Source organism: Zingiber officinale, unplaced genomic scaffold (assembly GCF_018446385.1).
Source record: "Zingiber officinale cultivar Zhangliang unplaced genomic scaffold, Zo_v1.1 ctg133, whole genome shotgun sequence".
NCBI lineage: Eukaryota > Viridiplantae > Streptophyta > Magnoliopsida > Zingiberales > Zingiberaceae > Zingiber > Zingiber officinale.
The window spans coordinates 305,988-332,785 of record NW_024589829.1 but is presented as its reverse complement, the minus strand read 5'-3'; the positions used below and the strand labels follow the sequence as shown (position 1 = coordinate 332,785).

The window sequence follows — 26,798 nt, the reverse complement described above, 5'->3', positions numbered from 1 at the left end:
GTAGGATTTTCAACTATTTGCTAAGGTTTACATGCGATAGCGCAAGATCACTATCTGATTTAATAGACAGTTTAAATGCATAAACATGCATTAAATAACAAGTCTAATAACTTACGGGGATCGTCTCTTTATCCGACCGGCAAGGTTAGAGTTTGGTCAAAACCTAGTAGGCTCTGGTCGCCTTTAACTTACGTGGATCGGCTTTTTATCCGACCGGAGAGGTTGGAGTTTGGTCGAAACTAGTAAGCTCTAGTCGCCTCTTACCATCCGACCGGAGAGGTTGGTTCTCGGCTGTCTGATACTTATGTGGACCTGGTTAGGATCACCTCCGATCGACTGACCTTGATTTGCTTTAGTTTGACCACTTGCTAGGTGGCCTTTTCCTCTTTCCCGGAGGGATCTACCTTATCCCCGTATCAGTTCTAAATATGGTTGGTATAAGAACAATATTATTTTGTCGATTGAGCTATTATTTGCTATCCAACTTTAATGATACTATCAGTTGAATTTACCAATGAATTCGCCATTTCAGTCGTCGAGTATTGCCATTCGCTGCCACATGTTGATAAAGTGTTAGAGTGGCTGTCCAGGCAGTAAATTTATGTATCCTAGTTGTTGCTCAACTTTTCCATAATATCAGCTTTTTACAACACAGTTGCACCACATTCTGTTCCTTTAAATTCCCCTCATGCAAGAGTCTGAATGTTTTTTTTCTTTGCAAAGAACCTAATATCAAACATCTCCATTAGAATTCTAGGTCATCTAAGTCGATTTCTTAATCCGGTGGTAAGGTGGGGCCCGCCCGGCCGGAGGTCAAAGAGGTCAACATCCTGGACAGACATTCAATCGGGTGAACTACCTTCACGATCAACAGGAAGAGTAGCCGGTCCGACACTCCGACAGCTTGATTAGGCTCCGAGCTTTCGACACTCATGAAGCTCAAAATAGGAAATGACGAAGGCCGAGCGGTCGTCCCGCTTGGCTAAGCAATGGACGCAACCTCGACCCGGCAGGCAGAGCTCCCTCACTCGACAAGGTGGAGCCGGACAACAGCTCATGTGCCGAGTGGACGCTCGGCTCGGCCGTTGCATCACTCGGACGGCAGACTGGCCGAGCGGCTCTCCCGCTCGGTCCAATAGCAGACAAAGGGAACAGTTGGCAATATCTTCCTAGGGACCAGTGTCATCGACAGGCGGCATGATCGACGACATAGCCTGGCAGAGGATCGTACGGTGGAACCTTTTACCGCCACATCAGGGATATGCCCGAGTTGTTAAGGTATGGCGTCAGACACACTTTTCTGGCACGTCTTTTCCAGGTATGCTTTGAGAAGCGTGTGTGCCTTGGGAAGCGTGCACATACCCCCTGGTTATAGCCATATATAAGGAGCCCTAGAGCTTCATCGAAGGTATGTTTTTACTACTATTGCTACAGTTACGCTACTCCTTTCTTCTCTACTTCATTTACTCATTGTCGATAGTTGACTTGAGCGTCGGAGGGCCATTGCCGGGGAACCCCTCCCCGGCCCGGCACTAACGACTCTATGGTTATAGGCTTAGCTCATCGGGAGTTTACATCGTCTTCAATCAACATCCAATCAATATAAGCATCATTTTTTTAACATCCGTTTACTCACACTTGGACATGATCATATATAATACTTGATAATTTTTTGATGACTTTTCTAGATGTCCATTGCATGGTTGAATTTGTTTTGAATTTTGAGATCTGATGATAGCTATATGTTTGCACATATGTCATCACTGTGGTATCAGTGCACAGGACCACAATCGACACCCATGGTGCATGCATGCACGTGGACTTGTGTGCGCAAACAAGGTATGGAACATGGACGCGTTGATCCTCTTAAATTTTATCCCATATTTACTTTCTTTTGTCTGATGAATAACCTTTTCCTTGAATAAGTTATGCTGATAAATATATATACGTAGTTCATGTAATCAAACATTTTTCTTTAACCTTAACTAGATATAAGCCAAATATCTTCTTGCTGTTAAAGGCTTTTAACATGTCCTCATATTGTTAAAGTTGTGAACGTATTACAATCATTAAGGTCATCTCCAATTTACATCATCAAATTTGGTATAATTTTCACATTAAAATAATATAATTTCAACATCAAATATTATTTCAACTCTAACTCATCAACACCATATCACACCAACAAAAAATATTCTTTAGAATATTCTATTATTCTTATTAATTTTTTATATGATAATTATTATATTTAAAATTAATACTTCTTAATATTTGATATTTTAAAATTTTAAAATTCAATATACAACTATAATATATATATATATATATATATATAATTTTTAATTCTATTATATAATTACTCAGGCATAAATATATTTTAAAAATATTATAAAATCACACACAATTAGGATAAAATATCTTACTATTTTATATTTAAAACAAACAAGGATACTTAATTGAAAATACAATATTACAAGACTTTAACTTTCAGAATTACTATATTGTTCTCATAAATGCTCAATTAATGTATTTCGAAGGGCAATATGAGCTTCTTTGTCTTTGATTTGTCTGTATCGAGCTAGAAACTCTTCAAATCGAGTACCATCATCTACTGCGGGCTCAACATCTGGAGTTGGCACCTCAAAGTGTTTCACGATTGGTGCATTTAAATCACGTTCATCTTCAATTATCATATTATGCATAATAATACATGATGTCAGTATATCATGTAAAATATTTTTCTACCAAAAATATGAAAGTCCTGCAACAATTGCAAAGCGTGATTGGAGCACGCCAAATGCTCGCTCAACATTCTTTCTACACGCTTCTTGCTTCATTGTAAATAATTTATTCTTTCGATCTTGTGGAGCATGAATCGTTTGAACAAGTGTTGAACATTTTGGATATATACCATAAGCTAAATAGTAACACATATTGTACTCTTTTCCTTGAATGACATAACGAGCAGGAATTGTAATACCTGCAGCAAGATTAGCAAAAAAATGAGAAGACTCGAGTACATTAATATCATCGTTCGATCCTGGCAACCTAAAATACGCATGTCAAATCCACAGATCATAATCGGCTACAACTTCTAGAATAATTATTGGATTTCTACTACAACTAGAATATTGTCCTACCCAAGTTGTTGGATAATTTTTCCATCTCCAATGCATGCAATCTAGGTTACCTAACATACCTGGAAAACCCCATAGCTCACCAATATGAAGTAGCCTAGCAACATCGTGAGCATTTGGAGATCGTAGGTACTGCTCTCAAAAAACTTCAACAACAACACGACAAAATCGTTTCACACTTTCAATAGCAGTTGATTCCCCTATTTTAATGTACTCATCAGTAGCATCTGCTGGTACACCATACGCCAATATCCGAAATGCAGCTGTTATTTTTTGCAAGCTTGACAAACCAAGTCTTCCAAGCCCATCTCTTCTCTGTATAAAATAGTTGTCATGATTAGTAACAACATCACAGATACACATAAATAAATTTCGTCCCATTCTGAATCTTCTTCGAAACATTGCATCATTATACAATGCATTTTCAGCGAAATAATCATTGAATAGATTACGATCAGCAGCTTCACGATTACAATTGATCATCTTCTGACCAGGAATTGAGCCTCGATGCATGCTTTTGTTGTTTCCTTCATTGAGATAATTCAAGATAATTTGATTATTGGTAGAAATCACCTGAGCGATCAGTTGTTGCCTTGCACCAAAACTTTCTGCATAGTTATCATCATCAGAGCTTGAAGATGATAAATTTGATGAACCTTCAATATTGTTATCCATTTTCTGAGATAATTGAATGAATGAGGTAAATGTTGCTTATGGGGTATGTATTTATAATGTATGTTATAAACACATTTGGACAAATATGCACAGATGACGTGACACAACAATGACAACATCGGGACAAGTTTAGCAGGCGACATGACCGACCATTGAACACACATTTTTGTGTGTCCAGATGATGTGACCTAACAATGAATACATTTGGACAAATATGCACAGATGATGTGACACAACAATGACAACATCGGGACAAGTTTGGCAGGCGACGTGACCGGGCATTGAACATACATTTTTGTGTGTCCAAATGACGTGACCTAACAATGAACACATTTGGACAAATATGCACAGATGACGTGACACGACAATGACAACATCGGGACAAGTTTAGCAGGTGACGTGACATGACACTGAATCAAAATTTGCATAATTTTATATTCACATTTTTTTTCACTATATAATGACTTACCATATATTGGTATAACACATTGTATGTCAACAATATTTGTGAGAGTTTCTCTTCTACTAAAATGAGTGCAACCCCCCTCCCCCCTCCCCCCTCCCGACAAGCTTCATACTCATTTGAAGAAGATAAACACTTATGTAATGTTTACCTTCATATTTCACAAAATCCAATCATTGGGATCAACCAATCGAATGATCAATTATGGGCAAGAGTCGAGAAAGAGTTTCATACATATCCAAATTTTGTGCATCATAGTCGACCCGCCAAGATCTTTGTAAAAAAGAATGCTTCTTATGCTAAATGCAGTATCCAAAATGAAAGGTTGCATTCGACAAATCGAACATCTCAATCCTAGTGGAGCATCGGAACAAGATATTGTAAGTTACTATGCTCATATTTATTTTAGACTATCTAAATTTTAAAATCTAAGTCTAAATTTATTAATATGTATCATTGTCTTCATAACTTATGTTCAATTATTTTCTTGCAGTTAACTCGTGCCAAAATGTTATTTGCAGAAGACCCAAAATACACAAAGGATTTCGAATTTGACCATGTCCGGAATATACTCAAAGACATTGAAAAATTTGGCACTGACACTATGAATACTGCATCCATGAAACCGCCACAACAAAATGCTAATGTTGGTTCATCTGAACAACAATTCTTCGAGGAAGCATTTCATACACCTTCATCTCCTTGTGTGTCTGCTTTTGATCTTAATATCACTGATTCAGATAACAGTGCTACTTCTAATAAACGACCTCCAGGGGTGAAAAAAAGGAAAAATGAAGAAAAAGAATGATGAACAAATTGCAAAGGTAATTAATATTAATGTTCAACTGGTTGAGGCAATGAATGCAAGTACTGCCGCTACTACAAAAATGGCAGATACTATGCTTTAAAAGGAAGAAACCAAAATTTTATTCAAAGATTTGAACTTGATCTCTAACTCGATGATGCGTGAATATATTCGCAATGAGCAAATTAGAATTATGCAAAAGAGAATGCAAGTATAAGGATCTCATTTAGTTGCACATCAAGGAGAAGGATCTCAAACATCTCTAATACAGGGAGAAGGATCACAACTTAATCAATATCAAGGTGAAGATCAAGAATCTCAGAATCCTACGAATATTTTCAAGCAATTTCATAATTATTTTAGCGGGATGGGGAGTGATCTTCCTGAATATTAGTATTATAATATTTTTAAAGTAATTTTAAGTTTATGTGTGCTTTATTAGTATCGTTTGTTCCATGTACTTGTTTGTTAAGCTTAGTTATTCATGTTTTTAAGTTTGTATTAGTAACATTTTAATTTAATGTCATTATTATCTTTATTTTGTATGTTAATGTAATGTCTAATGTATTTTATATTTATGCATATAATTTTTTTTAATATTTTATTATATTATGTTTATGAAATTAGTGATAATTTATAAATGTAATTATAATTAAAATATATTAAATAAAATTAAAATAATAATTTTAATAAATTAAATATTTATAAATATACCTAATAAAATTTAAATATGTTATTAAATACACTTAATTTAAATTTATAATAAATAATAATTACATTTAATTATACTATAAATAAAGATAAAGAAAATAATAATTATTAATTAATTACATTTGATTTTATAATAATATAATAAAATTTAAAAAAATCTCTCCATCACCCAATATGATGATGTGAACAGTGTAACACCATTTGATGTTACACTATTCGCATCACCATATTTGAGGTGGGATTTGATGTATGAATTGGAGCAATTTAATGTTAAATTCACATCAAATTTGATGTTTTGGTGATGGATTAGAGATGCCCTTAGAACGAGCGGAAAAAAGCAGATTCATAAAATAGGAATAAAATCTCATGCTAGACAATGAACAATTACTTTGGAGCTCTCTTAGTTAATATTGTTGTTTAGTAATTTGATCATTGGAACTCAAGCTCTCAATATCAATTGCATAAGATACGGAACGAAGAGTCTATTTAGAAGCACTCGTTTTATATTTTTGTGAAATGAAAGCTGATTTATAAGACAAAACTGCTTCGCCCAAAATGGTCAAGATTCTGTTTTCTGGTTGGAAGATGACAGCAGAAACCTCAATAAGAGAGCTGATTTGGGAGGGAGACTCAACCATCCAATTTCGAAATTTGAATTTCAAAATGCACGGAGGGCTGTTTTGGGCGGTAGCGTGGAGTAGCTTTGCTGCGAGGAAAAGGTTTGCAACTTAAATTTCAAAGTCAAAGCTCTCGTTGGTGGTGCCCACTCACGTCCAAGAGGGAGTTTTCAAATTCCCAAGCATTTCAAAATTCAAATTTGACGAGAGGTGGAGCTGATGAGGTGGCACCAGTGGGTCCAACGTTGAGTTTCAAGTTTGATCCCCAAATTTGAACCTCCCTCTTTGGTTCGCTGAGAGGGAAATCCAAAGTATAATCGGATCTGGTATTTTACATTAGAATTATTCTTTCATTTATCCTCACAGTAAATAATTAAAAAGAAAAGTTTTCTGGTTTTTTAGTTCTAAGGAGAATAAGGTATGTTTGATTTGCGCAAAATATAAAAAATAAAAAATGATTTTTTTGTTATTCTCTATTGTTTCAAAAATATTAAATATTTTTTAGAAAATCAATATAAAAAATACAAATCAAATATTATTTTTAAAAGAAAGTACGTTTTCTTGAAAATAAGAATAAGCATAAACAAATGCACCTTAATTATTTTATTTTGTTTTGTTGGGTTGGATTTGGTTATTTTCAATTTTCAATTTAGAAATTTCAAAACTTAAGTAATATTTATTATTAACTTTTTAATACCTTTGAATTTATTAGTATAAATATTGTTAATGACAAATATTTATTTTTATTTTTAAATTAAATTTTATTATATAAAATATCTTTTACTGTTACAAAATTAATCTATAAATAACTATCACATTTTAAAATAAAGTTTTTAGTTTTTAATTTTTAATTTTTAATGTTTTTTCTATTTCTTTTTTTTTCAAAATAATTAAAAATTGAAAATAGTATTTTCAGAAAGTATTTGAAATTCATTTTAATAAAAAAACTAAAATGATTTAAGGCTACATGCAAATTTCCATTTTAATAGAAGGTATTAGTAGTACCGTACGTGTAAGTGTATAATGCGATTTTATGTTGGAGAGTTCGAATCTCATTTTCATCGACGGACGAAAACCCTAGACTCCTGTTAAATCCCTCCTGCGTCCATCCTATCCCTCTCAAACCCCTCCTCCGTTCACTCGCGTCCGTCGCGGCCATCAGCGTACTCCGTTAAAGCTGCGCCGTAAGCAGCGGCCGCGGCTACTACGTGGCTAGCTGCTTACGGCGCAGCTTTAACGGAGTATGCGATGGCCGCGACGGTCGCCCAGTCCCGTCGGACCCACTGGTTCCACTGGCCCCGTCGGGCCTGCTGGCGCCACTGGACATGGAGATCTGCCGCTCCCACCATAAGATAAAGTTTTTCTTAGGAACTAGATCTTCTATTAGTGTTTTGGGTCGAACTAGGTTTTAGGTGTAGGATTTCCTATACCTTCTGTATCTTTTATTAAGGTTTTGGGTCTACAGACCTTGATGACAGGCCCCAGATTGTACCGCTAAATTTACATGTTCTATATTAACTTTTTAGGAAGTTCAATTAATTTCTCATGGCATAAATTGATTCCTTTTTCTTCTTGTGTAGGTTTTAACTAATTTAATTTTATTGGTCACTGAATATAATGTCAAAATTCAGTTATGTACGTGATAACGAAGTATCATCCTACACAATGAAAAATGCATGTCAAGATATGCAGAATTTGATTTGCATGTTGATTGTTACAAGGGCAAACCAATTAGTTTGAATCTGAATTTGATCTGCATGTTGATTGTTACAGGGGCAAACCAATTAGTTTGAATCTGAATATAGATAAGTTCTTGTGGGACTTCATCCGTGCTTTTATTTTTGATTTGAATCTTGTTCTCAGATTATTGGATCCCACTTATATTGAATCTGAGTATAGATAGGTTCTTTTATATGGAGTTCTATATCTTGAGTAGTGGAATATTGTCTTCCATGGTGATGTGACACCTATTAGAATGCTTTATTCTCCGCATTCTTATATCTAGTGTCAGATGTAAGACACCATTTTTGTTCCTTCTGCATTGTGTTAATTACAAAATGCCAAATGTACTATGCTTATATTATTTTCTAGGATGCATGATTTGAAAGATTTATTTTTCTTGTTAGCTTTTTTATAGAAGAAATGGTGACACCTTTAGGTTTTAATTAGAGCTACTTTTGAAGGATTGTTGTTCTCAATAGATGGGCCACTAAATTCCCTATGATTAGTGGTCGCATTGCATGCTTTCTAAAGGGTGTCTTATCAAGAAACTCTTTTTGGGTGAGGTACTGCAAATTGCAATTTGCTTGAAGGTTCTTGGTCTCAAAGAATTGGTCATTTAGTGAGATAAAGTTTCAATTTTTATGAGTGCAAAACATCAATGATGCTTTTCCAATTTAGTATTAAGTCTCTGAGGCTCAATTAAGAGTCTTTTAATTTCATAAGAATAATCACAAGGTAGGAGCTAGCTTCTGTCTTGCTAAGACTGATCCTCTAGGTCTCCAATTTTCTTAATTGCGATATTCCATTATTTTTCCTCATCATTTACGAAGATGGTTGGCTAAAGGAGAGTTGGGCTTCTACTCTCGTTTCTTCGAAATCTAGGCATGAAAGATGAAACTACTCTATAGCCTTTCCTTTTCCTTTCAATGGGTGTTTGAAGGGTCCTTTTGGTTTTTTGTTGCTAAGGTTTAGGTTCATAACTGATGGGTTGGTTCTATGTGAGGTGAGAGGCAGATTGTTGCCGCTGTGAGAGATCTGCTACTCCGCTGGGGAGCCAGAACCCACTAGTTGGGATTAGGGAGTATTATTTTGCATAGAATCTCTAGGGGTCATAAGTTTTTTACAATCCATTTCAATCCTCTACAATCCCTCAATGGGTTAGAAGTTCTTGAATTGGATGAGACTCATTGATCATCCTAGACTGGTAAAGCTGGATTGGTTTGATGGATTTTGAACCTTTAGGTCATGAATGGCAAAACTTTCTCCCAAGAGACTGTTGAACTTCCACTCTATTCAAATTAATTTTCTTTGACTGATTCCACCTAAGGGTTTCATCCATCTTTGACAGATTGACTATACTCTGGACGGAATGTGTACCAGATGGGAGGATTGTTCATTCAATCTGGAAATGTACCAACAGCATCTTATGATCCATTAGCAATGAATTGCCAGTGGATGTTCTTGCTAAATTTAGGAACAATTGCTGTCTAGCATTGCATTTCACTGAACGATAGTAGTGCCGTTTAACTTTCTATGGGTATGCCTTTACTAATGTCAACACCTGTGTTTCTACCTTGTTTATTTTGCTTTAAGTTTGATTTTAAATTTGGACTTTTTTCTTTTGTATTAATTTAAATGTTTGGCTACTTGTGAATGATTTTGCAACAGACAAGACAATTATGACTTCAGATCAATATGGAATTCTGAAAATAATATCAACTCCAAAAGAATTCCTGGCCAGAGAAACAAGCGATGGCATGATGGTATGCTCTTTTATATAAGAAAACTGTTGTCGCATTCAACTGCTTCCTATGATTGTGAGAATTGAGATGGTACAATTTATTTATTAGGTTACCTTATAAAATTTTGTAGGTAAATGTAGTTGAGGGACTCAAACTTCATGAGAATTTTCTGGATAGCTCAGAAGTCACTGAACTTGTTTCATTAGCTAATGAAATGAGAGCTGCTGGTCACAGAGGAGAACTTCCAGGTAGGCATACTCTTTCTTTGGCTTTATGTATTCAAGGCAAATCTTCTTAGCTTCAGAGGCTACCTTTTAACAAGCCACACTGTTACTTTTAATATGACCTAGATGTTGCTTCCGTGGTTGTATTCCCACAAACTTTGCACATCACAGTATGTAAATCGTTCTTGTTGTAGAGTTTTAAATTGATTTAAACCAATAAGATAACATCAAAGGAAAATTAATTGAGAGGACAAGGTAAAAAAAATAAGCTAAAAAAGGCTATGGAGAAGAGGATAAAGATACCTCATTGTGAGGAGTATGACCTTAAAGAGAATTGTGAAAACAAGGAGATAATAGACAAATCTGGAAATAAATAAAGGATTGAAAATAAATGCTGAAGTTTATGAATATATGAGGAAAATGAAACAAAAGAAGAGAGAGAACAAACCTAGATATGACAAGAAAGAAAATCTAGCTGGAAATTGGCCAGCGTCGTATGAAGAGGGAGTCTAGAAGTAGGAGGTTTGGATGAATTGGGGTGTCGAGAGACAGATTATAAATTTAGGTTTAATTTTTATTAACAAATAAACCCATCACTTACTATAACTTGATTTCTCACTGTAAACTCCATGTGCTGTTCAACCAGACGCCTGAGTTTCCTAGGCAGCCAAAGTGGTCCTGCTAGGCTGACTTTTAAAACACCTGCTTACGAGGGGCCGTCTATCACAATGATCTTATGTAATGCTTTCTTCACTACGTTGGTATAACATAAATAGCATTGACTCATAAGAGAAGGTAAGAGCTTATGCAGTATTAGTTCAGTTTTTTGGACTTCCATGAATGACTATTTATCTATACACTGCACTACTTTCTTCTTTTAGGTTCACATCATTGGCATGTGTTGGATAAAGCATTTGCTGGGTTTTGTTTTGTTTTATTTTCTTCTAAAGGAACTTATCTTTTAAGGAAAAAATTGGAAATTAGTTCAAGAGCCTTTTAGAAATAATACAAATATCACTACCATTTTTTACATGCTATCATTAAAAACACAGGGCAAACACTTGTAACACTGAAAAGACCGTTGAAGGGGCATGGTAGAGAGATGATTCAGCTAGGCGTTCTCATTAACGAAGAACCTATAGAAGATGGAAATACAATTCTGACCTCTGAAGGTAATTGTTAAAAACACATTTTAGTATTTATTCTCTTTGAATGTATATAAATCCTTGATAGGGAAAATATTATTTTCTAGTGAGGAAGATAGAGGCCATTCCTAGCCTGCTTGATAGTATCTTTGACTGCTTGGTTCAGCTGCAAGTTTTGCCAGTGAAACCTGATTTTTGCTTGATTGACTTTTTCCATGAGGTAAGTTTTTTTATGTTATTGTTCTTTGTTAAATTGTTTGAGTTAGCTGACATTTGTTCTTATTATAAAGGGGGATTATTCACTACCTCACACATGACCATCTTGGTATGGTAGGCCACTTTGTAATTTATTTTTGACTGATTGTGACATTGTATATGGCCGAACAATGGGCTCAGATCATAGGGGAGACTACAATGGTTCTCTGAAGCTCAACATCACACCAGGGTATGTTTTTTCTCACTAGTTTTCCTAATTTACGAGTTTGAATTTTTTTATTGTCATTTCTTAAATGATTGAAATTATTGGATTTGGTTTCTTGTTTTAAAATTCTATGATAAATGTCGGAGGTAAGTCAATAGGGTTCTTCGGCTTAGTGGGTTTAGTTCCACTGCCACATTAGTAACTTAAGTTTAGGGATCTGAGTCATTTAATTATCTCTTTACAACATGAGCAATTTCGTATTCACTTTACCCAGACTCATAGAATTTTACAAAGAGATATTCTTCAGTTGGCCTCTACTTGGAAACTAGTTTGAATGCATCCTGGTGCCAATCACTTGATTTTTTTTTCCCTTTCAAAATGGTGGCATGATACTTGTCAGAAAAGTGGATGTAATCCCACATCACTACACTATTTTAGATTTATGACCTATTCATCCTGATAAAATGCTTAGGGGAGGAGAGGAGAACTTCACTTTTGAAGAGCTCTCCCTCAAAATTGATGCAGAGGAATCCAAAATGCTTTCCCCAAAGAGATTTCAACCCCAAATTGGGCAGATGCTTTCTTCTCCAGGGAATTAACATGAAATCCCCTATTTACCCTTCCTGTTGAGCTTAGTTGAGGGCTTGAGCCAGTGTCACAAGTGACGGTGTCTAGTCAGCGAGGTAATAGACAAGCTCGGTGAGGTCGTGAATGAGGCAAGGTTGCATTTTCTCCTCTCTTATCCTCTAGAAAGACGAGTAAATGGGGATGGTGGATCTTTTGCCCCTCTTCTCTACTCTTTTCTCCTTTCCTCTGGGTGGTAAATTAAGCCTTGGTGTTTTTCACATTGAGTCCTTTATATACATGTATTATCTCTTCATAACAAAAACAATATAATATTTACTACCAGCAAATTTATCCATGAAAAGTAGTTCTTTCTCTCCTTTTTTATAAGAATTGTTTAAATGTGACAATAAATTTGGGAATTAGGAAAAAGGAAGGGCTAGAAATGTTGTCTTGGTTTCAATGATTGCCACACATCATAAAATGGACACCTATGTAGTCTGGCAGTATATTACTAGATAATTTTCTCGACAACCAAGACAGGAGGTAATTTCCTATTTTAGATCTCCAACATTGAGCTCAGTTAGGTTCGTTGTTTATGTGGTACAAATTTTTAGAGGGATATATTGAGTAAAATCTCTTCTCTCGAGATTGCATCAAACCTTCAAAGTTGCCAGGGACCGGCAGCAGAATTAAAAATAGTCTTTTGTAGTACGACTGATTTATTTTTCTGAGAAAAGATTGAGGAACCTCTTGTTTGGGCAGCCCCATATAACAGTAATTTTCTTATGAGTACCGGTTGTAGATAATTGGCTACATGACATTATATGTCCATGTATAAAATACACAAATCTTATCCCACTAAGTGGAATTGACGACATAGAATTGGATCTCATTACGGTCGTGTTTGAAGCCAACACGGTGGTAGTACATCTATCCTTTGATTTGTACATTTCTTTGTGCATGAATAAATATATAAATTGGATTATGTATATGTTGTATCATTGTTTTCAAAAGAGGATTAAAATTATGTTACAAATAGCGAAATGAGTTAAAATGTTAAAATCATTGGAGGATAAATTCACATTTGGGTTCATATGGGGAATTAAAACAGGAATGGTTGTTTTAAAAATTAAATGAATATTCTGACCTACTTTTCCATTGATACTTATCTTTTAAATTTGCTTGATCTTTTATACTCTACTATTGATATTCTATACTGTCGACACTTTAGCCTTTTGTCATCCTATAATGATAAATTAACAAACTTCATATGAAAATGTTAACTTGGTTGATCATTCGATATGAAAAGAGAACCATTGATAAATGGATAAAATGAAATTATGAAAGTGAAATAACAAAGATGGTAAATAGAGAATCCTAAAAATGAAAACTATGAGCGTAGCTTTATACCAGTGTATTGGACTGTCCACATATTATTATGGTAGTGCAGAGACCATGATCCAGAGTACTTAACCGTACACTCGAGGCATGATGGCGTGATATAGTCCTTGGTCAGTGTTTATTATGTCTTCCATCGTCGAGGGCTGATAGTCTGTACGTCAGATGAGGTATGCGACAATTTTATTGATCTTAATTGATGATAATATATGAAGATAAATTTTAATTCTAACAAATAAATGTTAGATGATCATAAATATACAATTATGTATATTATCTAAGAACTTGAAGAAATAAAAATTGAAATATTAAATGATATCTCTTTGATTTTTTAAACAAGATTAATTTTATTTAAATCTTTCCTGATTATCCACTAAGCCATTTGGCTTACTGTCTGCATTCCTTGGCTTCTAATTTTGTAAGCTTAGGGATTCTTTTGATATTATAGTTGATTTTGGACTTAGAGTTGCTCATAGATTTTGACGTGTTGATTTCTTGGTTTGTTTTAATTTCGTTTCGTTGTATTTATGTTTTATTTCATGTGTCGTCTTGTACAGTTTTGTTGTCTATGGAAAAAAATTGATAAATTTTCTGATTATTCTATTTAGATTGTTTTTAGGATTTCCTATTATTATACTGTCGCCGAGTGGGGTACCGGGAATTATATCCTAGGGTATCACATGACCTTCTCTGCTAAAAATTATACAAAGAATCCGAGTTTTATCAATGATACTTCTGGCAAGACCTCCCCAAAGATTGCGACTAGGGTCACTGAGCCTAACTCAGATTGCAATGGGTGCTCGACCACTGGTAATGATGCGGCTGCCAACCCAGAACAGCACCATGCTGTTGACGAGAAACTTGATTCTTTTCGAGAAGTAGCAAGATAGAAATCTAGAAGAAGTTTCGGAGCAATGTAAAGAGAAGCGGAAGACATTTCTACTCCTTTTCACACGTTAGGACAAAACATTATTTATATCTAATCTATTTCCTTAGACTTTGACTGTGTACATTCTGATTGCTTTTTTCTAGATCACAATTACAATGGCTGCATAAATTGGCAAAAAGGATTATCAATGACAAATACAATTTGCCATAGTTATGTCTACTGATTCCTTTCCTCTCTGGGGAGCTAGTGGCTTAGTATATTTTAACTAAATTACAGTCTGATGTAGTGTCTTGTTAGATCCTGTTGTTTCAAATGACAAATTTATGGTCTCAAATTTAGTGATTTGCAATTGTGAAATTATCTCTACGTGGTGAAAAACTCATCTAGTCGCCATTGGTGAAATTCTCTATGTGGTGAAAAGCCTTATAATATTCCCCGAGATGACGTGCTATTCTATTATGTGTAATGACAAAACACTCAGAATGACTAAGCGGTATGATATTTGTTAGAATCGAATATCAGTTTTAAGGAATTAACAAAATTTCTTGATGGTTGACCTAAAACGTTAGTTTTGTGAATTAATGATTTTTTTAGAGGATGGTTGACCTAAATTGTTTGTCGCACAATAGTGTGTGGATTTTTTTAAGTTGATATCATATATCTAACTTGCATCGATTAATTTTAGAATGATTAAATTGATTTTACAGATATTTTTTATCGGTCATCCGGATAAATCAAGAAAAACTTATCGTAGAGGACTTATCAATCTAATATTCTTAGGTCAACCATCTATTTAGAGAAATTTATTAGTTAATTTATTGAAGTTAATCCTTAGATATTTGAGAAATTGAAAAAATTGCGCATGGTTTATTTTTTTGGTAATTCTAGTATTCAGTTCTTTAAATCAATTAATTCTAAAGGGGGCCGATTCGGCCTTATGAAAGTTTTCCACCGGTCACGAGGATAAATCGGAAAGTATTCGTGGATGCTTATTCAAGCGGCCAACGTTTTTAGAGTTGTTAAGAAAAATCCCTACAATATATTAGAGTTAAGATTCAACTCTTAGATCAGGGTTGAAGTGTTACATCATTATCCCAGGGTAAGCATAATCTATTATTGTAGCAAAGGTAATTACGCTCAACTCAGACACTCTTCACAGTCCGTCCCTAGATTATACAAAGGGAGATAAATTATGAGGGTCAACTTATAACTGACCGTCAAATGAGTAGGAAACAAGTATGGTCTATTAAAAAAATGATGAAAAATTAGGAATACTTGGGTAACAATTAAACACCCCCGGGGTTTTGGTGCAGTGATAAGGGCACTCAATTGTCTCCCAAGTACCTACGGTTTAATTCTCAACTACGGAGTATTTGTAGGGATTTTTTCCCCCAAATGAGACTTGTAATTAAGGGACGCTGTTCTTCTTAGTAGTTCGTTGCTAGTGTTTTTTGATTTATTTTGATGTACAGTAGAATTTTTTTTTATGAAATCCGACCGATCATTTTCAATTCGACGTACCCAGCCTGATTAATCATGTAGCCAGGGACAAGTTGGTCTGTTAAAAAAAAAACAGAAACGTTAAGTGGAAATTTGTGGCCGTTTGGAATACGGTGTCTTCATTTGTTTTGTTGATATTAGTTCAAATTGAATGGATAATGAAAGTACTTGTTTTGAATCATGCAAAATTAGGCTATTTTTTTTTTCTTGTTTGGAACTTTGGAATATTGTGAAAGTACGTAGTTCTTGTTAAAAGGTTAGACAGTGCATTCAATTTCACACACAAACACAAAACAATGCAACCATTAGTAATGTGAAAGTGCGCATGTGTGTAGTTCTTGTTAAATGGTTAGACAGTGCATTCAATTTTGTCACACACAAACACAAAACAATGCAACCATTAGTAATGTGAAAGTGCGCATGTGTGTTTAATTGCGTCGAGTATAATTTCAATGGAATAAAGAAACTAAATACAAAATCGAAATATAGAAGGCTGCTAAGAGAACTAAACTACCTCACAGTCGCCAAACCTGAAATCTCATTTGTTATTAGATCATTTAGTTTTTAGAGAATATGTGTCATGACCATTGGTTAGTAGCTACATTATGGTACAACATTAAAAGATATTTTTAAATGCTGAAAACTTTGCAAGCCAATTCTGGTATTTCAGAATAAAATTTTGATCGTATCGAGAATGAAATTGTTTTGATATGTTGTAGTTGTTTTCCAATGAACGAAAGGAAAATATTCCTGTTCCTACATTATTTCATTTCCTATGAAGGAACATTATGTTCTTTTCTGTTTCCACTTTGAATCGAATGTAATGTTACTCTCTTGTTAATTCTTAAAGGCTTATCATTGTGGCTTTGACATATTGCAGTTGCCCTATGCGAAATTGCTTCTTGTTACAATAACTAATGGGGTTATACAGGGTGAAATGTGTAAGAGAAGGCGGTGTTCTCTTTACCATCGATGGCAAGGGATTCTTCTACAATGTGCTGATCAGTAATGTTGCAGGTGCAGGTGACATTGTTGCTGTGAAGATCAAGGGGTTGGCAACTGGATGGCTTCATATGGGTCGAACTTGGGGCCAAAATTGGCACATTTGAGGTCTCTAGCAGTGATGGTGTTACTCTCACGTAAGAATTGGGCTTTTGGCAAGACTTTTGAGGGCAAGCAATTCCCATTCTGAATATAAATATCCATTGTTTTCCTTCTTGTACTTGTATTTTGTCTGTACATATTTGAGAACCAAGTTACCAATGGAGAAATCCAATTTTCTTTTAGTACCTATATATGTCTGTATTCAGCTCCAGTGTTCTTCTCCACTTTTCATTGCAGTTATTTAAACTTCCGTCTTCTGTTGTGCTATATATTCTTTTTTCTGTAATTTAAGAGTTGTTTAAACTTATGTCTTCTGTTGTGTTTATACTTAACCTCATCAATTGTAGTTGCTTTCGTAATTTAGAGAGTTTATCTAAGAACTCATTTTCAAGGTCTCTCTGCAATGGGGGACGAAGGAAGGTTAAGCTATACTTTAGACAGAACAAAATGATGAAATTACACACAGGAAGCAAGATTTTAGGGCACCACAATGGCATGTGCTTCCATCAATCTCCAAAGAATTCAAGAAAACTTCAAACGCAAACTCTGTTGAGCTATGAAAAAAAAAACTACAGCAGAAACATAAGAACAGAGATTCTGAAGACAAAAGACAGTCTTTGATTTAGTTATTTACCAAAAAAAAAAATATATTCTCCAATTATTGAACATCCGATGACATGAAATTGAATTGAGTTTCTGGACTAGGATGTTCTCCACTGCAGCTCAACTTGCAAGCGACCATTTTTTTGAGTCGATAAGATGATACTTCTCGTTGATTCTCTTGCTGTTGACGATATCCGCATTTTCTGACTAGTAACTAGATATCAGGCTGAAGTAGCATAAGAACTATCCAATCTAGGCTGAAGTATATGCAAGTATATGACTACTTTTCATACAAGCTTCATCTAACTTTCTTCTTTGCCTTGTGGCTAACTTCTACAACAAGAGAATATCACCATGAGAGTAGGTCATGAAGTGCAAAGAAGACAAAGGATTGAGAGAAAATTGCTTGGAATATTATAGAATGCCAACAGGCTTCTTCATAGCTCTGTGAGATTGACACGAAAAGACACTCAGTGCTGGTAGTTAAATGCAGCTGATATGTAATAAATATGAGTAGAATCTCATTTCCTATTTCGCGGGATCCATTATCGGGACTTCCTAGTGTTTTAGGCCATATATACATGGCTGCAACTTGCTTCTTTATGGTCTCCTGTGGATCAATGCAGAAAAAAAAGTCTACATCATGAAAGGCCTCATACAAATCTGAACAGGTTTAAAACAAAACACACGTGGGTAGAAGTCGTAAACATATCGTTCGAGCTACAGACAAATATTGATAAAATGTTGGCAACTAGCAAGAGTAGAAGATGTGAAACCTATAAGAAGAGAAGAGAGGGGAAAGACCAAGCAGATCACCAATAGCATCAAAGAAGTGACACTGAACTTGTATTCTATAAGTGCATTGGATATTTTCCCAAATCCTATTAAGTGCCTTATCAAAATGCCAGATGGATAGTTAGGTGAAAGAAAGTCAGGTGGATTCATAGTATTCTATGAGATGAGAAAAGTGATTCAAACATATAAACAATTTTCAAGATTGTGATTATAACTGAAAAGGAAACAGTGAACTGTAAGGTCTAAGAAACAAAAAACTAACAAGAATAATGAACCTGAACAAATCTGTAAAGACCAGGTATTGACATAACATCAGCTCCTAGAAGCTTTAGTCCAAAATTAACATGAGGCTGCAAGAGACAACAAGAAATCAAAGTTCGAAGGACCTGAGATTTATCTCATCATGTACCTAATGTATGTGTACCTGTATTTACCTCCATCCATATCCGTGGGACCGGTACTAGGGGGCCGTTAACGTAACGGATTTATCCTTTTTTTTTTTTGAAGGATGAAGGAAAATGGTTAAACAAAAAAAAAAGAAAACCAAATATTTCTCTCCCAATTTACCTTCTGCATGAGTGATACAAGGATTTTTCCAAAACAAGGAAAGTTCGGGACCAGCAGCTTTATTGTAATCCGTGGAATTGCAAAGACTTGCAAGTCTAAAACCTAAAATGAATTAAAAGTGGGGAAATGATCAAGTCCGAACATCAATTGTGAATTACTTATGATTGAGAAAAAAAAATTGGTATTTCTTTGGTTGAACCTAAAGTATCCAGATCTGTGCTATTGCTTTTAATCCAAATGCCTTAACCACAACAGTCACATTAGGGTTCCAGCCCACTTCAACAATGGTTCCATGATCAGTTCCTTTTCATCAGTAGTGTAAACTTTCATTCCTGATATAAAATGTAAAGGTACATAAAGAATTCTACATGCATATATATAGATGCTAAGGTAACCAAATAGCAATTTTATGGAATGTTAAGATAAAATGATGATAAAATTCCATTAAAAACCATTACTGAGATCAAATGTGAGATGATGCAGTAATCTCAACAAAAGGGACTACTAGCTCATCTAATAATTTGAAATTAGCAAAAACCAAGTCTAGAAATGTAACAATGAGAAAAACTCTGACCTTGTAGGTGGCAAACAACCTAAGGTGAGTGTTTCAAATTCGACAGAGTCAATTTTGTATTTGGCAGTATTCTCAACAATAATTGGTTTTGCTATCTCCTTAGCAGTCTTGCAAATTGCCTGCACAAGCATAATGAAGATAATTATTGAATATAGAAATTCTATCACATCCACTAAATACATTAGATTAATTTCTAGAATTCTAAGGGCATTCACCTTGTCAAGATAAGGTCACATGTACTCTAGAAACTCTAGTCAACCTAAAAGAACAATGACAATAAGTTTAGTTTTGAAAGTATCAGAGAAATTGCCAACAGAAATCAGAACCTAAATTGTAGAGAGAAAAGGAGAGTTTTCTTACTCGATCAAAGTCTGGATTTTTCACCCATAAGGGAATTTCTGGAAACATTTTCTCCAGTGTAGTAGAATCATATTCAACAAGTGGCTGAATTTCAGGATCCTGAGAATATGAATGTCAACAATGAGTAACACAACACAGTCTTCCTTCTGTGAGTAGAAACAACCTTTAATCTAGCCGCTCAGCATACCGAGCTATTTATTTATTGTCGAGAAGTTATAATAGCATAATAAAAATCACAAAACTAAAATGTAAGATGGAATATATGAAAATATCCTATGACCTATTGGTGCAATTTTTCCTGAGTCAAGGTTGACCAGGTTAACTAAGCTTGACTCAAGTTTGAGTTTTGATATTTGAAGTTTGATGTTTGATAATATATGGAGATTACAGGTGCAATTATCTATATGGGAGATTGATGGTCAAAGTTTGACTAGAAGTCAAGTAAGTCAAAGTTGATCGGATACTTGATTGGTAAGTCCTAACTGGAGGTTAGACAAGGGCAAGACCAACGGGAAGGTTGCCAGAAGAAGAAAATCCAAGTGGGTCAGTGTTGACTGGACACTTGGTGTTGGTCATGGTGAGTGAAACTAGGCAGATTGGGAAGTCCTACAGTCGTGTGGGTTGTTTATTATATAATTACGTGGTTGTAATCATTTTGTCCAACCGAGTGAGTTGTGTATATAACTACGTGATTGTGTATGTTCCAACCGTGTGGGTTGTTGAGTATAGCTAGTGAGTAGCCTTGTGGAAATATATATATGTTTCATATTGTCATAGTTACAGGAGAGATGTTGTCTGTTTACCTGGCAGGGACTCCTCTGGGGCATGATAGTTTCATCCTTCGTGTCGTCTGAGGGATGAGATATTGCGAAAGAGTACGCGAGCAGATGAGAAGGAGGCATGCGGCGTTTCTAAGGGATGAGAAGCCGAAGCGAAAGTTTGTTCGAGAAGGCCGGAAGTTGGGTTCGGGTGAGCCCTATTCTGGATGGACCAATGCGAGCAGAACCGGAGTAGAAGACTGGGACCGAAAAGTCAACACTAGGTTGACTTCCAATCTAGGCGCTTGAACCCCCGGGAGGGCCGGGGGTGCCTCGGCCGAGCGGCTTTGTGGAGGCAGATTTAACTCGGTCCAGGTGCCATAACTGATCCAAGCACCCAGACAAGAAAACTTCATCGTCACGATAGGTGTCGCGAGCTGTTGCAACGTGAATAAAGTTCTATTCGCGTCCAAGCGCTCCGATCAGGGTTATAAATACAAATGCAACCCTGATCCCAGTAGCAAAGTAGAACACTTGTAATCAATTTTCTTTCTATTTAGCTTTGCATTTTGAGTGTTTGGACTGCTATAAGAGGACTTCTCCGTCTGAAGGAGATTTTAGTAAGCTTTTATCTTCCTTGGATTAACAACCTCTCCGGTTGTAACCAAGTAAACCTTTTGTGCCTCTTCCTTTCTTTATTTAGTCTCTTGTTTCTTTTATGCAAGTGTTGATTTCTATTAAGCTATAAACATCGAGAAAGGATTTTGTCTGTTTTTATGGTATAGACTATTCACCCCCTCTAATCTGTCGTCAAAGGACCAACACAAGAAGGACTGCCTTGATTTTTGTCATTTATAGAGAACTAACAAGGCAAATTCAATTTGGAACATAACTATCATAAACATAATTTTACGTAATTTATATACTTAATTTTGAGGAACATAATTTTTTCCATTACTTTTCCTATAATTCACTCGACAATTATGTTGATTACCTTTGACTGTGTGACTGAATAGTACCATGAATACTATAACACTATCTTCCTCCAAGCTTGAAAAAAAAAGAGTAATTTTAATTTTTTACTTAGCCTATATATCAGTTTAATAATCATAAAAACAACAGAAAAAGTTAAACTTACCTTGTCTGTAGCATCTATAAAGTTCTGGGTTATGTTAGAATTCTTGAAGTCTGAAAGGAGGGCGCGAATATAGATGATAGCGATTTAAATTTCTCATGAATAAATCTAGCATTAACCAACTATATCATTATAAAAAAGAGAGCTACAAGAGTCTTGCAATTAAAGAAATTCTGAAAACAAAAGAGTGATTGTGCTAACCACCTAAAAATGTTTTTTAATCTATAATAACAATAGCGTAACTATTATAAACCAATTCATAGGGGGTTGGATTATTGACGTGATCAGCGGCTACAGTATCGAGAGGAGGGGGTTGTTGATGGGATCAGCAGTTGTGGGGGCGGGGGTTGGTTGATGGAATCAGCAACGGAGATTATTGATATATCAGCAGGGGAGGGATTGTTGATAGGATCAGCGACGACGGTATCGGCAGGGGAGGTTGTTGACGGGATCAGCGGCAGTGGGGTCGGCGGGGCGTTGTTAACGGAGTCTATAATTTCACCACATCACATTCAATTTAAATTTTCTCTATTATTTTTATGATGTTCTTTAATTACCAATACCAGTACCAATATTCAAGAAATGAAATTAAGGTGGTATTTAGTTTGGGTGTAGGAATAAGAAATAGAAATAAGAATGAATTAGATACTAGACTAGAATGAAAATGAGTTTAACCATTGAAGTCAAGTAAGTCAAGGTTGATCGGATACTTGATTGGTAAGTCCTAACTGGAGGTTAGACAAGGGCAAGACCAACGGGAAGGTTGCCAGAAGAAGAAAATCCAAGTGGGTCAGTGTTGACTGGACACTTGGTGTTGGTCATGGTGAGTGAAACTAGGCAGATTGGGAAGTCCTACGGTCGTGTGGGTTGTTTATTATATAATTACGTGGTTGTGATCATTTTGTCCAACCGAGTGAGTTGTGTATATAACTACGTGGTTGTGTATGTTCCAACCGTGTGGGTTGTTGAGTATAGCTAGTGAGTAGCCTTGTGGAAATATATATATGTTTCATATTGTCATAGTTACAGGAGAGATGTTGTCTGTTTACCTGGCAGGGACTCCTCTGGGGCTTGATAGTTTCATCCTTCGTGTCGTCTGAGGGATGAGATATTGCGAAAGAGTACGCGAGCAGATGAGAAGGAGGCACGCGGCGTTTCTAAGGGATGAGAAGCCGAAGCGAAAGTTTGTTCGAGAAGGCCGGAAGTTGGGTTTGGGTGAGCCCTATTCTGGATGGACCAATGCGAGCAGAACCGGAGTAGAAGACTGTGATCGAAAAGTCAACACTAGGTTGACTTTCCAATCTAGGCGCTTGAACCCCCGGGAGGGCCGGGGGTGCCTCGGCCGAGCGGCTTTGTGGAGGTAGATTTTGTAGAAATTAACGCCAAAGAAAAAGAGTAGCCATCTTTATTTTATGAATCAAAAGATAAAGAGTACAAGGCCTTATATAGTTAATTACAAGAAAAAGTCTAAAGAAAAAAACTTAGAAAAAATCTAAACAAACCTTAACTGAAAAGGTAAAAGACTAAATTTCCCTCAAGGCTATAAACAAATAATTCTAATTAATTATATAATCTAACATCCCCCCTCAAACTCACGATGCTACAGCCAGAAGCATTGAGAGTTTGTCAGATAAAAACCGGAAACGTGAAGCGGAGTGAGCCTTGGTAAACATATCAGCTATCTGTAGTGAGGAAGAAACAAAAGGTAGTGTGATAGTGCCAAGCTGTAGATGATGACGAGTAAAATGACAATCTATCTCAATATGCTTCGTTCTCTCATGAAAAACTGTATTGCGCGCAATCTGAATGGCACTCTGATTATCACAATGAAGAGCAGTAGGTTTTTGAAGAAAAACTCCCATATCTGCAAGCAACCAACGTAGCCAAACAATCTCACAAGTGGCGGTAGCCATGGCACGATACTCAGCTTCTGTGGAGGATCTAGAAATAACATCTTGCTTCTTGCTCTTCCAAGAGATAAGAGAATCTCCAAGAAAAATACAGAAGCCGGTGGTCGACTTACGATCCGTAAGATCACCCGCCCAATCAGCATCAGAATATGCACAAAGTTCTAACGAGGAAGTAGAAGGGAATAAAAGACTCTGAAACTGAGTTCCTCGAAGATATCGAAGAATGCGAAGAACAGCAGCCCAATGAACTGTGGTCGGTGCAGTGACAAACTGACTAACCACATGTACGGCATATGCAATATCAGGACAAGTCACAGTGAGATACACCAAGCTTCCCACAATTGTACGGTAGAGATTAGGATCAGGCAAAGGAGAACCATCTGAAGGAGAGTACCTAGCATTAGTCTCAAGGGGAGTATCAACTACCCTGTTGTCAGTGAGATGTGCACGCTCAAATAGATCAGCTATGTACTTTGACTGAGACAAAAGATAGCCTTTAGGTGAAGAGGCAATCTCGATCCCCAGAAAATAGCGTAATGATCCCAAGTCTTTCATAGCGAAACAATGAGCTAATTCAAACTTCAAGGACTCAATTCCATTAAAATCATCACCGGTAATAATCATGTCATCCACATATAAAGACAAAAGTATACGACCTGTACGCGTACTCTTGACAAATAAAGCTGAATCATGATTACTAGAACGAAAGCCAAGTGAGGTAATCACTATGGAGAACTTCGCAAACCAAGCACGTGGCGCCTGTTTGAGTCCATAGAGAGCTTTGCGAAGCCTGCAAACTTCACCAGAACGATGAGAAACTCCAGGAGGAGGCATCATATACACTTCTTCTTGAAGATCACCATTCAAGAAAGCATTTTTGACATCCATCTGAGATATTTTCCATTGACGAGCAGAGGCAACAGCAATCAACATACGAACAGTGGTCATTTTAGCAACAGGAGCAAAAGTTTCCTCATAATCCATGCCATATTCCTGAGAGTAATCTTTAGCAACAAGACGAGCTTTGTACCTTTCGATAGAACCATCAGATTTAGTTTTGATCTTATAGACCCAACGAGAACCAATGACGCATTTTCCTGGTGGTAGAGGTACCAAATCCCAAGTATGAGTATGATGCAGAGCAGTTAATTCCTCGTCCATAGCATTCTGCCAAAGAGGATTACCAACAGCTTCTCTATAGGACAGAGGCTCAGAAAGACGATGAACAGAAGCAACAAAAGAAGCAAAGGAAGTGGAATAACAAGAATAAGCAAAATCGGGTAGTCTAGTAGACTTACGAGGACGTGTAGACCGACGAATAGGATTGTCCGCAATCTCTTGAGGTGATGGAGCAGGCGCAGGAGGGGGAGGTGGAGCTGGAGGTGGAGCTGGAGCTGGTGTCTCGAGAATACCAGATTCACTGAAGCTGTCATGTGGAAGAGTAGCCGTGGGGGAGGCTTCGTCGGTGTCGGTACTGAAGGGATCAATGTGAATAAGATCTGCATGAGTCATGTCATGTGATAGAAGAGGTATAGAGAAGAAAGGAATATGCTCAAGAAACATAACATGACGAGAGACATATAATTTTTTACTGACTGGATCAAAACAACGATATCCCTTTTGACCAACACCATAACCAAGGAAGACACATAAAGCAGACTTAGAGGACAATTTATCACGCTCGATGTGTGGTCGAAGAACAAAACAGGTACAACCAAAAACACGTAAAGAGGAATAATCAGGAGCATGACCATACAATTTTTGAAAATGAGACAAACCCGAATTGTGAGAAGTTGGAATCCTATTAATTACATGAGTAGCAGTAAGAACTGCTTCTCCCCAAAAAATACTAGGAACATCTGCAGACAATAAGAAAGAACGGGCTGTCTCAACAAGGTGTCTATGTTTTCTCTCTGCAATCCCATTTTGTTCAGGTGTTTCTCGACATGATGTTTGATGTATAGTACCTTCCGATGCAAGTAAGTGAGAAAAAGTATTGGAAGTGTATTCACCTCCCAAATCACAACGAAAACACTTGATAACTGCTGAATGTTGAGTTTTGACAAGAGCTTTAAAGTTATTGAAGATGGTAAGATAATCAGATCTGTGTTTCATAAGATAAACCCAAGTATAGCGAGTGCAATCATCAATAAAAGAAACATAATATCTTGATCCCCCTTTTGTAGTAACAGGAGAAGGCCCCCATACATCAGAATGAATAAGATCAAAAGGATTAGGAGAAAAAGATAGACTTCTATTGAAAGGTAGTGCAGAAAATTTTGCTAGTTTACAACCACTACAATCTGAAATATCATGACTTTTTAAAGTTCCTAATACTCCAGATGAAGCTAAAAATTGTAAACGAGAGGCTGAAACATGACCTAGACGAGTATGCCACAAATAAAAATCAGAAGAAGAACGACTCAATCGGAAAGATGACAAATCGATACTAGAAGCTGCAACATCTGGTACTTGAAGCTTATCCAAAACATAGAGTCCCCCTTGCCTACGGCCTATCCCAATCACCTTCTGAGATTGCGGGTCTTGCACATAACAATTGGATGAGGAAAAAGAGATTAAATATCCAGACTCAGACAATTGACTAACAGAAACGAGATTAAGTGTAAGACTAGGAATAAAATAGACATCGGGAAGAGATAAGCAAGTTGTAACAACAGAACCAACACCTAATAATGGCATTGGAGTACCATTAGCCGTCATAACTGATACAGATGAATTAGAAGATAAGGAGATAAAAGATGACAAGTTAGGTGACATATGATGAGAGGCTCCAGAATCTAAGATCCATAAAGAGGAAGATATACCTGATGCACTAGAGGATGACAAACCTATATGAGAAGAAGCAGACATGGCAGAGGGTTGTGAAGGAAGGAATTGTTGAAACTGCTCAAGCATATGCGGATCTAAAGAGGGGGCAGCCACTGCATTACCAGACTGTGGTTGATTACTAGATTT

At 36.2% G+C, this 26,798-nt stretch overlaps 2 protein-coding genes and 1 pseudogene across 12 annotated transcripts; 2 read left to right on the top strand and 1 right to left on the bottom strand.

Moving 5' to 3' along the window:
• Positions 1 to 4,592: 4,592 nt before the first annotated feature.
• LOC122036088 lies at positions 4,593 to 5,083 on the top strand. The gene is made up of 2 exons (XM_042595279.1): positions 4,593 to 4,655; positions 4,769 to 5,083. The coding sequence occupies exons 1-2, from the start codon at positions 4,593 to 4,595 to the stop codon at positions 5,081 to 5,083; spliced, it is 378 nt and encodes a 125-aa protein (XP_042451213.1).
• A 2,545-nt stretch (positions 5,084 to 7,628) lies between these two features.
• On the top strand, positions 7,629 to 17,370 carry LOC122036103 (RNA demethylase ALKBH10B-like). 11 transcript variants are annotated; one of them, XM_042595305.1, is made up of 9 exons: positions 7,629 to 9,667; positions 9,799 to 9,893; positions 10,003 to 10,120; positions 11,149 to 11,268; positions 11,349 to 11,461; positions 11,532 to 11,686; positions 13,680 to 13,797; positions 16,897 to 16,957; positions 17,040 to 17,370. In XM_042595305.1, the coding sequence occupies exons 1-6, from the start codon at positions 9,664 to 9,666 to the stop codon at positions 11,556 to 11,558; spliced, it is 477 nt and encodes a 158-aa protein (XP_042451239.1). In that variant the 5' UTR covers positions 7,629 to 9,663; the 3' UTR covers positions 11,559 to 11,686; positions 13,680 to 13,797; positions 16,897 to 16,957; positions 17,040 to 17,370. The 11 variants fall into 11 exon arrangements, with proteins under 11 accessions (XP_042451239.1, XP_042451240.1, XP_042451243.1 ...); XM_042595306.1 differs by having other exon boundaries at positions 17,034 to 17,370; XM_042595309.1 differs by lacking the exon at positions 13,680 to 13,797 and having other exon boundaries at positions 16,948 to 16,957.
• An 881-nt stretch (positions 17,371 to 18,251) lies between these two features.
• LOC122036086 lies at positions 18,252 to 20,921 on the bottom strand (annotated as a pseudogene).
• Between the last annotated feature and the right edge of the window lie 5,877 nt (positions 20,922 to 26,798).

Excerpts from the sequence above, each read along its gene's own strand:
- LOC122036088 (XM_042595279.1), top strand. The coding sequence starts at position 4,593 with ATGAAAGGTTGCATTCGACAAATCGAACATCTCAATCCTAGTGGAGCA. Across the intron at positions 4,656-4,768 it reads GAGCATCGGAACAAGATATT|TTAACTCGTGCCAAAATGTT; the intron begins GTAAGTTACTAT and ends ATTTTCTTGCAG.
- LOC122036103 (XM_042595309.1), top strand. Across the intron at positions 10,121-11,148 it reads TCACAGAGGAGAACTTCCAG|GGCAAACACTTGTAACACTG; the intron begins GTAGGCATACTC and ends TTAAAAACACAG. Across the intron at positions 11,462-11,531 it reads TGATTGACTTTTTCCATGAG|GGGGATTATTCACTACCTCA; the intron begins GTAAGTTTTTTT and ends CTTATTATAAAG.